This window comes from Mastigoproctus giganteus, chromosome 3, assembly GCF_048544385.1.
Source record: "Mastigoproctus giganteus isolate SK-2022 chromosome 3, ASM4854438v1, whole genome shotgun sequence".
In the NCBI taxonomy this organism is placed as follows: Eukaryota; Metazoa; Arthropoda; class Arachnida; order Uropygi; family Thelyphonidae; genus Mastigoproctus; species Mastigoproctus giganteus.
The window spans coordinates 20,212,125-20,226,211 of record NC_143577.1 but is presented as its reverse complement, the minus strand read 5'-3'; the positions used below and the strand labels follow the sequence as shown (position 1 = coordinate 20,226,211).

Genomic DNA, 14,087 nt, shown 5'->3' with positions numbered 1-14,087 from the left:
TGGCGATCATTGATCAGATGGCAGGTTTCTAGATAGTTTGAGTTGGCAGTTAATTGATTTCTCCATTACTTTAGAAAGAGTAGAAATAAGTGCAATGGGATGATAATTGGAGGGAACGGATTTGTCACCATTTTTAGGAAGTAGCTGGATATGAGCAAATTTCCAAGCAGGAGGGAAAATAATTTTGGAATAAGAAAGTGAAAAAAGTCGACAGAATAGGAGTAAGTTCAAGAGCACAGGTTTTGAGAACAAGTGGAGAAATACCATCAGGATCAGGAGCTTTCTTAGCATCAAGATTGTTCAAAATCCTTCTGACATCCTTTTGATGGAAGACCACAAGAAGCATTGAATAGAGTATACTGGGATTGGTAGGAGGTGGTTTACCAAGATCATCAATACATGAGTTGGAAGAAAAATAGGATGCTGGCAGATTAGCTTTATCTTTGGCTGAAATGGCATCTAGTTTTTACAGAGTTGGGAATACAGATGTGCAAAAGTTGTGGCTAATAGTTTTGGCAAGAGACCAGAATTATCGACTACCATTTGGACTTAAGAGGAACCGAATTTGGACTGAATGGGCTCAGAGTTTTCTACTCTTAGTTCATTCAAAATCTAGTTTGGACTGATTAATAACTGCTTTACAATTGTTAAGCTTTGGTATGGGCAGAAAATGAACCTGGAGATTTGGATACATGCCAGTTATGATACGCAATGTTCTTATCTTGAATTGCAATATGCACTGTTCTTATCTTGAACAGCCTTAGCACATTTATAGGAAAACCAAGGTTTAGATAAAGGATGCAGTTTTAAGGTGGAGTGTGGAATAAAGGATTTCACCCCTATAAGAATAATTTCGCTCACATAATCTGAGCAAACGGTGACATTAGAAGATTTGAAACAGTAATCCAACCAAGGAAAATAAGAAAGAAATCTTGCAGATCATCCCATTTTGCATTCATGTAATGTCAAACAACACGAGGTTGAGAATATCACCTCTGAAGAGCAAGGAATCATTCAGTGAATAATTCAGACAACTGAGATGGGAAGTGGTTGAATAAACCAATAATTGGGATTCTGTTAGAAAAAGTACACATGGTTTGGCAGACTATAAGTGGAAATGGACATCATTGAGTTGGAACCAAGACCACATATTTGTGAAATGAACGAGGAAGTGTTTGGGAGGTTTAGCTCTTTTCGCAGATAAGTTTGTTCTATTAGTTTGACAATTCGTGATGTGTTCAGTGATAAAAAAAGATGGGGGGGCCATGCTGTATGAAGTAATGAGATTTTTGTATAGGGTATACACATGGCAAGAATATACCCAGTTCCATGATGCACATGGCTTGATAATGCCCACCCAATGTACACACTAATCAAACTTCCTCCAATTACTATCTGGCAGAGTAGAGGCAGCGAGATTATACACTAGCTGATCTGGAAGCCTCCAAGAGAGTTACCAATAGGTTTGGTATGGTGGACTGTAGTGGCTAGCCTGCAAACACCATTCTAGAGCTGTCCCCTTGAAATGTAAGGAAGATTGATTCTTGTCATGATATCCATAATAACCTCAAAAGACATCAATCATACTGCATGATGGAAGAGATGTGGGGGGGGGAATTGCTAAAGCTTGTTCTGGAGACTAAACATGGGTTCCACCACTTCTAGTCTCCACTAAGCAAAGCAGTGGTATTGCAACAGTTGATGAGAGTTATCTACCACCTAGTATTGCCTGTCAACACAGAGGGGCACCATTCCTCTGTATGATGTGGGAGCCACACCTTGACTCGATCCTTGCTTAAGTTGGTTCACATTTGGGTGGACACCTCCAGTATGCTATGTGCTCTACTCATTGGGGTTACACTCAGGGTTACTAACAGTCCCACCATCGTGAAGATGCAAGCAGAGGATTTGGCTATTACAGCCAGACTGGACATCACTGAAATTAGGTTGACTTGTCTGTAGTCACCCAGATAACAGTTCCATCAACATTTCAGACTACCAGGTAGCAAGCACAGCTTGGCATACCTGAGGGAATGTTAAACTAATGTTAAACTTAGCTTGTTTACTTCTGCAACAATTTAAGCTAAAATATAATGTGTTAAAAGAAAGGCTTAAGTTCTGCAAATTGCAATGTCTGTAGACTAGGCACCTGGGCTAAGGTAAAGAATGCCTGCACGAGAAGCATGCAAAAGTTCAATGAAATTTACCGGTAAAAGTACTTTGCTGTAACGGCATTTGTATTGTTGCTCACTCGGTAAACAGACGGTGGGCGTTATCGGTCTGTAGTAGAAGTTGAATCCCATGGGAGCTTGAAACCCTCCCGAAGTGGGGGGGTAACCTGACCGTCGTAAAAAATGTTCGTAACGTAGTTTCACCGGTAAACTTTTTCGAAGTTTGCCGTGCTTCTTGTGTGGGCTTCCTTTGCCTTTTTTTTCCCTTAATAAACAGTTTATCCACTAGTCCACCAGTGATTCTAAAGAAATAGGTCAGGTTATCCCCTCCACTTCGGGAGGGTTTCAGTCTCCCATGGGATTCAATTTCTACTCCTGACCGATAACAACCACTGTATGTTTACTGAGCAAGCAAGCAACAATACAAATGCCTTTAAGGCAAAGTATTTTTACCGGTGAATTTCATCGAACGTTTGTGTGCTTCTCGTGCAGGCTTTCTTTACCTTCGCCAGCACCTGCAAGGTGATATGATTGAGATGTATAAGGCTTTGAATGGTTTGAGCAGGCCCAGTGCTGATGTGATTCTTTTTCTTGCTCTGATTATGAACCTGAGGGGGCATAAACTCATATTGAGGAAAGACGGTTGTAGAATAGATATGCGGAAAATTGCCTTTAGCTACAAACTTCGGTCGTTGTGGAAGTTGATAGCTTAAATAAATTCAGGGAAGAACTGGACAAATGTTTGGAGTGAATGGATGAGTGAAATGGAAAAATTTTTTTTTCGCTGATGCTCTATATGCTTGCTTTCTTTCATCATATGCCTTTGCTAATGGAAATAGAGTAGTCTTCCAATTTGTTGAAATTTCTCTTCTTGTTCTGATCTACAATTTGTCATAACTGGAAGGGGGGATCATCAATTCCTTCAACTAAAAGTACCCAGGAAGTTTGAGGGAGGTGGCAAGAGTAATCATAATTGAAACATTAATATTAATTACATGAGCATCATTCGACTTAGAGTATTCCTTTCGATTGGAGAAGTGTCAAAATATTGCCAGTGCATAAAGTCAGTTCTAAGAGTGGAATGAGTAACTAAAGCCCACTTGGTCTGACTTGTATGGAAAAATATGGAGGCAGTGATAGAGGCATGTGGGCTACAGATAGACATTTAGTTAGAAATGGAATTCTGATGGGTACACAACATGGTTTTGTTAAGGGAGAATTATGTTTAATTAACCTGGTTAGCTATTTTGACACAGTTATTCATGAGTTAGAGGTAAAAATAATTTTGATATTGTTTATTTGGATATTAGCAAAGCAGTTGACTCAGTCTTGCATGAAAAGTTACTGTTTAATCTAGAACATATTGGAATTACTGGTAATATTCTAAGATAGATCATAAGGTGCCTGCAGAACAGAATGTATAGGTTGTAATTGATGGTTACTGTTCAGTTTGGACTAACTGTAAAAGGGAGATCCCTTGAGGATCAATGCTGGGCCACTGTTGATGCTGATTTTTTTAAGTAATATTAATGAAGGGATGTAATTTGCAAATTGTATGAAGATTGGGAGAGCAGTGCTCCATCAGGCCTAAAGGATGGTTGGTCAGAAAAGTGGTAGCTGTGTTTAATGTTACAGAGGTCTTACACTCGAGAAAGAGCAACATGAAAATAACTTATACACTTGTGAATTAAAAACACAGGAGAAGGAAAGGGTTTTAATGGTTATGATATAGGCAGACATAAATGTTTCTATGAGTCCTCTTTGCCAACTGTAGATAGGCAGCAAGGAGGGTCCGTGGTGTTCTCTCTGTGATTTTTCAAATATTTGTCTATAGAGATAGAGGCCAGGCAATTGAGAGGTCTCATTTGGGATATTGTGTCCAAGGAGGAGACTGTACCTAAAAAAAGAGACATTGAATTTCTTTGAAAAAAATTCAGAGATGGGCAATGGACCTAGTGAGATTAGCAGAAAGGCTTCCATATGGGAAAGACTTTGAGCATGTGGGCTACAGAGCTTGGTAACTTAGGTACTTTATAAGGCTATAAAGGGGATAGTAAACTGAATGAAGAATTTTTGACAGTTATGATATAAATAATGATTTAGGTTAGGATTATTTCCTTTTGTAGCATGACAGTACAGTGCAGACAGTTTGGTATATATGACAATTCAGTGCACAACAATTTGGGTATAATGATTCAATGCAAAACAATTTGGGAGCTACAACAATTTGATAAATGAGTGACAATTCATATAGAGAATAGAATTAAAGAAAATAAATAATGTTGCTTTATTTTATTTATTGGAATGGTTTTAGAACTATGCAGGTTCAGTAGTGTATAGGAGTTGAGGATTGGGAAGCTAGAAAGTAAATTGAAATCAAGAAATTTACTGTTTGCTTATATGTATATATGTCTGTAGCTTTTTGATAAAATAGATAGTTTGACAGTTGGGAAACCTGAAGGAATCTTGGATGACATGCACAGAAAGAAAAGAATGACAAAAAGAAAAGAATCAGGACGTATATATTTCTGTGGAAAACTTCAAGCTGGTACTATTCTAATAGCATGGATTGGGTGAGGGTTCGAAGAATGAAAATGCTTGTGGATAGAGCCAATCCATGCTACTAGTATAGCATACTCCCAAAATGAATAAAAAAAAACAAACAGTATCTCTATGCCTCTCTGTTAAACCAGGATCTTTAGGTTTCTCAGGCATTTGTCATATTAGGTAACCTTTAACAACTCAGTAAAAGAAATATGATGTGGAACATCAGATCATGTGCATTAACCATCCAGCATCCATTGATTCAGTTCCAAATTCACTAGACTAAATTTTCCTATTTTTCATTTATTTTCTCTACTTCTAGTCCCTGGAACAACTTTCCTTCATATGCATTTCCTCAAATTACAACAGACAGAAGCGAAAGTAAAGTTTGAACAATCTTCTTGTTCCCCAATCTTTAATCTGTCTATACTAGTGTTATAGGATTACCATTAAGAAAAAGAAAAAAAGTAGAATGCACACTGAAAAATGATGGTAGATAGCACACTCTTCAAATATATCAAGGATCACACTGTATTCACTAAATTTATCACTTACATTAAAGTTTGCATTTTTGGCCTAGCATTTTCAGTTTGTAGCACCAAATTCAACTAAGTCCTTAGTTAATGTGGATAGGTTCATTAATGACTTTGGCTTACTTTTCTGTGCTTAAGGTAAATATATTGGAGTGTAAATTCACAAATTGCAATGTGGGTAACAAATTTTAGCTAGACTTGTAACTCTCCTTTAGTCTTAGCTGTGAAAGGTGTGTGTGTGTGTGTGCGTGCGTGCGTGCGTGCACGTGTGTGTGTGTGCGTGTGTGTGCGTGCGTGTGTGCATGCATGTTATGTAACTAATCATATTTGTAAATAAAGATGTGTGTGTGTTTTATGTAACTAATCATATTTGCAAATAAAGATGTGTGTGTGTTTTATGTAACTAATCATATTTGCAAATAAAGATGTGTGTGTGTGTTTTATGTAACTAATCATATTTGCAAATAAAGATATGTGTGTGTGTGTGTTTTATGTAACTAATCATATTTGCAAATAAAGGAGTGTGTGTTATGTAACTAATCATATTTGCAAATAAAGGAGTGTGTGTTATGTAACTAATCATATTTGCAAATAAAGATGTGTGTGTGTTTTATGTAACTAATCATATTTGCAAATAAAGGAATGTTATTAAATTGTTGTACCCTCCACATTATCTGCACTGAATTATCATACAACAAATTGTTTTTCACCAGGTTGATTTGCAAATTATTGTATATCAGTAAGGATTACAATTCCAAGTCTAAAGACAAGTTATGAAATTTAGTTGTAGTCATTTATTGGAAACCCCATTTCCTTCAGTGCACTTCTGATCTAAAATTATAAGTGAAAATTGCTGATTCAAGTATTGTAATTTGGTAACTAACATATTTCTGCTAACCTTTTAGATTTCATGTTTGTGTTGTTTTATTTTATAGCTGTACAGTTTCATTTTTGGAGTTCCTGATTCCCCTGCAAAAACAACACTTATCGAAAAACGTGATGTCGATTTTGTTGATAATAGTCTGTCAAGTGGTCCAAATGCTGTATTTTCATATCTTGCTGATGATGATTCACTAAATGAGTTCTCTTTTAAACATTTGGAATCATTACTTCAATATCTCAGAAGTAATGAAGATAATAGCCTTTTATGGACCATAGCAACAAATATATTTGATTCAGAGTTAGAAAATTCAACTAATTATGAACCAGATGAAATTGCTGAAGCAGTTAAGGTTAGTGTTTTATCTGTTTAGAATTAAAATTCTTAATTTAGTAATATTGGTAGTATTTAATTTTTTTTACAAAGAAAAACATCATAAATCCAGTTAAATTGGTACCTGGCCCATACTTTCATGGGCTCTAGAATTTTTAAACCTAATACTGTACACTGCACAGATCATCAACTAGAAAAGTTATGCAATGTAATTTATCCATATTTGATGCAGCATTTATGCTGCATCAAATATGGATAAATTACATTGATGTGATATTGTTTTGAGTGGTTTTGGCAACAGAGAACTGGGGTTGGTGTATTTCTCAGCACTATGAGAAATATATTTCCATAAATTGAATAATCATACCTTAGTTGTGCAAACTGCAATTCACACAGTACACAGAATTATTTTGATAGGTCATCTAAAAGTTTACATGTGTCAGTCAGGAAAGGAGTAGTTATTGATGAACAATTCAATAGGAACATTGTAATTATAAGCCTTCTGTAAGGTGTAATTTAACCATCCCATTATATTTGGAAAGTTTGTTAGGAAAATATGATGAGTTTCTTTACTTTAACCTATGGGCAATATCGAATAGATGTAGGAAATGATAGACATAGGAAAAGACAAGTTGTCATTTCCTATGTCATGATAGACATAGGAAATGACAACTTGCAGCATAATGGAATAATATATACTGCTCAAGCAAATATTAATGCATACTTCAAACAGAACCAACCAAATACACTGATTTACACTCTTAATGATATAAATCCCGTAACTCTAATTTGTATGGATTATGCATGTAACCCCATGATTTTCATTTTTAATGACATTAACTATTGCTGAAACCATTTAAATAGTACTCTAATAGTACTTGGAAAATTAAATGCACTAGGCATAATCCTTATGGGTTTTGATAATTAACTATATAATATCGGTGTAAATACACCATAGTTAACCCATAGATTTGAGCTACGATTGTAGCGTAGAAGGCATCGTTTTAATTGCATCTCATAATGTGGTTGCCTTCACAACAAGATAGCTACTATTGAATTACTTCAAATAAATAACGCTTCTCTAGTAGAGAAGACTACTGTTATTTATTTTCAGCGTACCACCACCCAGACGATCGTTTCGAAGCTTTTTGGCTTCGTCATCAGTGGGTGGGCAGGTACCCAGGTAATACAACAAGCCATCTCAGTTGCGAAGTTATATCCACATTATGAGAGATGCCAGAAGGGTGTGGTGGTAATGTATTTGGAAAATTAAATGAACTAGGCATAATCCTTATGGGTTTTGATAATTAACTATATAATATCGGTGTAAATACACCATAGTTGAAGGCAACCACATTATGAGATACAATTAAAACGATGCCTTCTATGCTACAATCGTAGCTCAAATCTATGGGTTAACTATGGTGTATTTACACCGATATTATATAGTTAATTATCAAAACCCATAAGGATTATGCCTAGTGCATTTAATTTTCCAAATACATCACCACCACACCCTTCTGGCATCTCTCATAATGTGGATATAACTTCGCAACTGAGATGGCTTGTTGTATTACCTACCCGCCCACTGATGACGAAGCCAAAAAGCTTCGAAACGATCGTCTGGGTGTTGGTGGTACGCTGAAAATAAATAACAGTAGTCTTCTCTACTAGAGAAGCATTATTTATTTGAAGTAATTCAATAGTAGCTATCTTGTTGTGAAGGCAACCACATTATGAGATACAATTAAAACGATGCCTTCTACGCTACAATCGTAGCTCAAATCTATGGGTTAACTATGGTGTATTTACACCGATATTATATATCTAATAGTACTATAATAACATCATTTACCAGGTACCCAGGTAATACAACAAGCCATCTCAGTTGCGAAACTGAATATTTGTAGTGTCAGCTAATCACTCTGCATAAAACTTCTTTTCTTTATATGTTTTACTGTAAAACTTTTTTATTTTTAAGGTTACTTATTTTTTATTTATAATATTAAATAATAATTATTACTATTTTTTGCTTCAAATTATATATATATTATGGCTACAAAAGTACTGTTTAATTGTTACCTTAGTAATTTAGTGTTTTGTTCAATAGTGATACAGTGGATTCTGGTTATTTGGGCCACCGATTAATTGTAGCAGCCATTTATTTGGGACAAATCTTAAAGAACAGAACCCAATCGAGAAATTAACCAGGGTTTACTTCGCTTAATTGGGATAACATGCCGTTTAATTGGGGCAGGAGACAGCTGCATTCGAGATTACCCTACGATTGTCTACGACCATACCACATTATCTGGTCATATTTCTGGAGGTCTCAACCATAAAACAATTAGCAGTTTCCGGTTTAGTGAGCTTTTCTGTTAGTGCAATCTATAAATGGAGAGTAAACTCGATCTTATTGAATTTGTGATAATACCGACATTCTGTGGATTTCGGTTGTGTCGTGTTCTTTGTTATTGATTGCTTATCTTGTTTACTGTTTTAAATTTTAACTCCCACCCACAAATGTTAGTGAACAGAAATATCAAATAGTTAGTATGTACATATTACAGTACTTATTAATTAAGCTGTGCATGTAAGTATAAATTTATTTTTATTTTGCTAACCTATGGAAAATATTCTTCCAATTTTCACATATCATTTAATTTTTTAATTGGTAAGGTAATAAAGTGTAAATTTGTACTTAATATATCTTTACTTTTATAGCCTGTGGATAATATTCCTCCTATTTTCGCTAATTGGAATCTCTGTTTAATAGAATTAAAATTCAATTCACAAACGTGATCACAATGATCGGCGCTTACTACATATCAATAATGAACAGCACTTTACTATGTTGAGTCCATCCTAACATGATTTGATCATACAGAAAATCAATCGTAAAGCTGTATTTTTAACTATTTACATGAAACTTCGCATAATTGGGGCAGCCACTTAATCGGGCCAAAATGCACTAGTACCGATGTGTTCCAAATAACCGGAATGGACTGTAGTTTTATTTGCATTTTTTTAAGTAAGTGATTTGCAAAACTGTGAAATGTAAACATTGTTTACATTTCAGAGTTGTGCAACACTGACTGAATATTGTTTGCTGTAAGTAGCTAAATCAGTGTATTTGGCTAGTGCTCTGAGTTACAAAATAACAGCATTAAATGAAGTTTGGGACTTTGGAACAACATCTAGATCATTGTGTTTTTGTTTTTTTTTTAATATAAAATTTATTTTAAGACAGCATTAGATTTTTGAGGCTTCACTGAAATTTGTAAGGATATTTAGCAACAGTAATGTACAACTTGTCTGCAGTGATGGCAGGTAACATTTTCAAAGTGGTTTTTATTAGTAAAAAGCAAGCTTATAAAGCATCAGCCAAAAAAAAAAAAAAAAAAAAAAAAAAATGCTTCCCACATTACTTGTCCATTCTCTCCAGTACTTTGTCTAGTTCTTTCTTGAATTTTTTCAAATTACCCACCTCCACAACAACAGATGGAAATTTATTCCAACAATCAAACACCTGCTGGCTGCAGGAAAACTTACACACGTCTATCCTCCAACCATCCTTCCTTAATTTGAATTTATGCTCCCTTCCTGAATCTAATCTGAGTAAGAGGAAGAGTGCTGTCAGCATTGAGCTTGCTCAATCCATTCAAAGCCTTAAACACCATTTGTTGTTGTTGTTGTTGTTGTTGTGGAAGTAGATGTTGATAGCTTAAATAAATTTAAGACTGAGTTCGACAAGAATTTGGAATGAAATGGGAAGGTTTTTTTTTTTTTTTTGGCACTGATGCTGCATAAGCTTGTTGTCTTGCATCATATGCCTCTACTAATGTTAACACATCAATCAGATCACTTCTTAGGTGCCTGGTTTTCCAGATGCTGCAATTTGCAGAACTGAAGCCTTTTGTGGTAAGACTATAAGACTACCCTCTTTCTTCCTTCACCAATCTTGTTGCCATTCTCTGCACCCTTTCCAGCAGATATACATTCTTCCTAAATTGAGACCTCCAGAACGTATCCTCGCACACAGACCTTGGCGTTCTGTTTGACCAAAAGATGTCCTTTGTCAACCAGATTGACAAAATCTGGTTGACAAATTTTCTTGTCTACGGTGGATCTCAATGCAGCAGCTGCTACAAGTTCGACATCCTGTCACTGTTAAAAAGTTCATAACTCCATCGTCTACCCCCCCACCATTCTCTATGGTGCAGAAATATGGGCCTCCGCTGCACATATAAACCTCAAGCGGGTGTACACCGCTGAATACTGGTTACTGAAATGGGCCAATAACAAGCTTCAGCTACCTCCCGCTACCACAACCACCATAATGGCAAGCACTCGACATCCCAAGGATGAAGTTCCTGATCGTGGAAAAGAGGCTGGTCTTCACAGCCAAACTCATCACAGGCCAGATATCATCTCCAAATATTTGGAACGCTTGCTCTTGGAGGATTCCACAGCCAAGCCTAAGGTCAGTACCAGCACTCGTGGCTCACCACAACAGGCTTGTACTCACTGAGAGATTTCTTCCCAAGCAGATGCTCGCTGCCCTCAACCATGTGGATGATGACATCAACAGCATAATAAGTAACAGGAAGGACAGACACAACTTTATCAAAGCCCTTGAACCCTGATATATTGCCAACTATTTATTTCTGTATTTGTGTCTAGCTCTGTGTTTTTATGCTGTATTTGTATTTCTTTTGCATTTGTGATCGGTATTTTGTAGCCTTTTGTATGTGTTCGCTGTATTTTGTAGCCTTTTGTATGTGTTCGCTGTATTTTGTAGCCTTTTGTATTTGTATGCCGTACTTATCTTTTCCCTAACTGCTATATATGAACCCCTGGCACTCGTCGCCGTGATGGGATATTGTGCTGTAACTCTACTTCACAATAAAGATTTATTTATTTATTTATCTGTATGAGTGCTCAAGATGTGGTCTTACAATTGTACAATGGGATAATCAGCTCCTAATCCCTGCTAGCAAAATTCCTGTGTATCATTGTAAAAATCCCATGAGTGTCCTGGCAGCCTCTCTGCATTGCTCAGAGAACTTAATATCTGACTGCACAATAATCCCCCCCTCCGGCCCTGGGTGCCAAGCATATTTCGAGGACAAGCGATATTTGTGAGATTCATAAAGTGCTCTTCAAAAGCGATTAAAGTTATTTTTAAGTTCTTACATTTCTCTAAAGTCTTATTTTTAAAACCATTCTATACTTGAAAAGCCACAAGTTAGAACACAGAAAGGAAACCCACCTTTCTTTCTTTATCCATATTTCTAGGTCACTAATCAACTAACACCTTAACTGCTTGCCCTCCTAGTGGCGGGGCTGGAAACCTTGGCAGATAAGTCCTCTTGCCAAGGGCTAAAAGGAGCAAACAGGGCGACCGGGCTAGCCGGGTGGGTAAAGTGCCTGCCTGGCAACCCAAAGGTCGCGGGTTTGATTCCCGCCTCGGGCTTGGATCAAAGTACTACAAAAACCTTAGGAGGTGCATTATGGCCACAGAAGCCTATGCGCCAACAACTACCAAAAAAAAAAAAAAAGGCAAACAGACTATCAGGATATTGAGAACGATAATCCAAAGAGACAAAAGACTGATCGGATGGAGCAACCTTGCCCATCGTTCTTAATCTTCTCACTTAGTAGTCAGCCCATGAGTAAATTGTCTCCCTTTGTCATACAAAAATATCTGGAGGGTATTGCAGGATCTCCCAAGACAGTGAAGAGACTGCAATCAGGAGCTTTACTAGTAGAAACCACGAACCACAGACATTCTGAGAAGCTGTTACAACTTACAAGCTTTGCTGGCATTCCAGTTAAAATATCTTCTCACGCAACCCTAAATTCATCTAAGGGTGTGATATCCTGTTGGGACCTATTTAATGTCACCAAGGAAGAAATAATCCAAGAGCTGCATGGACAATTGAAGTAATTGAAGCAAGACGAATAGTGATTAAAAAAGATAATCAACTTACACCTACCAGAAATATTATTCTCACCTTCAGTACACTCAACTTACCCTCCTCTGTAAAAGCAGGTTATTTAGTTTGCCACATCTCCCCTTACATTCCAAACCCTTTAAGATGTTATAAATGCCAAAAGTATGGCCACACACAAACTGTATGCAGAGGAGTTCCTGTCTGCCCCAATTGTGGGTCTTCAGATCACATACAAAGTATAGCTACAAAAATGACTTGCCCAAATTGCAAAGGTGACCATCCTGCATATTCTAAAATATGTGAAAAGTGGAAAACCGAGAAAAAAAATAGTAAAATACAAGGTTGAGAACAAAGTCAGTTACCAAGAAGCGAGAAAACTAGTTGCACCTGTTATAACCAAAAATATGACCTATGCCAATGCTGTAAAAAAAAGTATCAGTCTCCACTTAAACTGATGTAACAGTTCCCACTAACAAATAAATTTCTGGAAATGTTCTTTCTGAACAACAGCCAAGTATACACAAGCAACGACCCAAGTTCTCTGACCAGGCAAATAATACTCCTCTGACAATACCAGCGGCATCTCCTACTCCAGTGAGAGATTCCATATCTCATAGTTCAAATGCGAATGTAGTGAAAAATATTAAGGACACATACATGGACACAGATAGCACATCCATACAGGAAGAACCCCTTCTAGAAATCTATGCAGAAGAAGAAATGGCCACTGGTTGGCCAGTTTTATCCAAAAAAGATAAACCAAAATTTGAATGTCATAAGCCAGTAACCTTCAAAAAGCAGTCAGATACAGCTCCATCAATTAAACACAAATAATGCCTTTTATTTTACAATGGAACTGCAGAGGCTTTCGTTGCAACACAGATGATATCCATGATCTAATTAACTGATATTCTCCCGTTGCCCTTTGTCTTCAGGAAACTTACCTAACCTCGCAAATTTGTCCTTCGATAAAGAACTATTGCCTTTATCGAAGAAATCGTAATACAGCAAATGCTGCCCATGGTGGTGTAGCAATCCTGATAAATTCAAATATCCCAACTAAACATATTCCACTTCAAACTGAAATAAAAACTGTTGCTGTTCATATAACTCTCTGTATTTCAATAACACTTGTCTCAATTTATCTACCACCAAACCATACTTACTGTTTAAAAGATCTTGAAGATCTCTTCATACAGATACCGCCACATCTCTGTATATTAGGGGATTTTAACGGGCACCACCCCTTATGGGGCAATCCTAAACTAGACAGATGTGGTCGACTCATTGAAAGCTTTCTAGAGTCACAAAACCCCACCATACTCAATACTGGTGCACACACTCACATACAGCTCCTAACTGGACACACCTCAGCAATAGATCTCTCAATTTTTTCTCCAGTACTGGTCCTGACCCTAGAGTGGTACATTGTAAATGATCCTATGGGCAGTGACCACTTTCCAATCATATGCAATTTTTTAATATCAAAGACTCCTTCAAATAAACTCTGCAGGAAATGGAAATTTGTTCGTGCAAACTGGGCAAAATTTCGATCATCAATCTCTCTCTCTTGATGAGGAAAAAATCCAGCTCCAGAATATTGATAAGGTAGCAGATTACATCATGTCACATCTAAAAGTGCCAAGGACATAATACCATTATCAAATCC

General features: G+C 36.7%; 1 protein-coding gene across 1 annotated transcript in view; it reads left to right on the top strand.

Moving 5' to 3' along the window:
• LOC150087777 (ATP-binding cassette sub-family A member 2-like) overlaps positions 1–14,087 on the top strand; it is a 487,681-nt gene that overhangs the window by 127,795 nt on the left and 345,799 nt on the right. Inside the window, exon 6 of the mRNA XM_090369199.1 lies at positions 6,184–6,480. Within this exon, the coding sequence (XP_090225325.1) occupies positions 6,184–6,480 (297 nt within the window). The remainder of the gene's footprint in view (positions 1–6,183; positions 6,481–14,087) is intronic.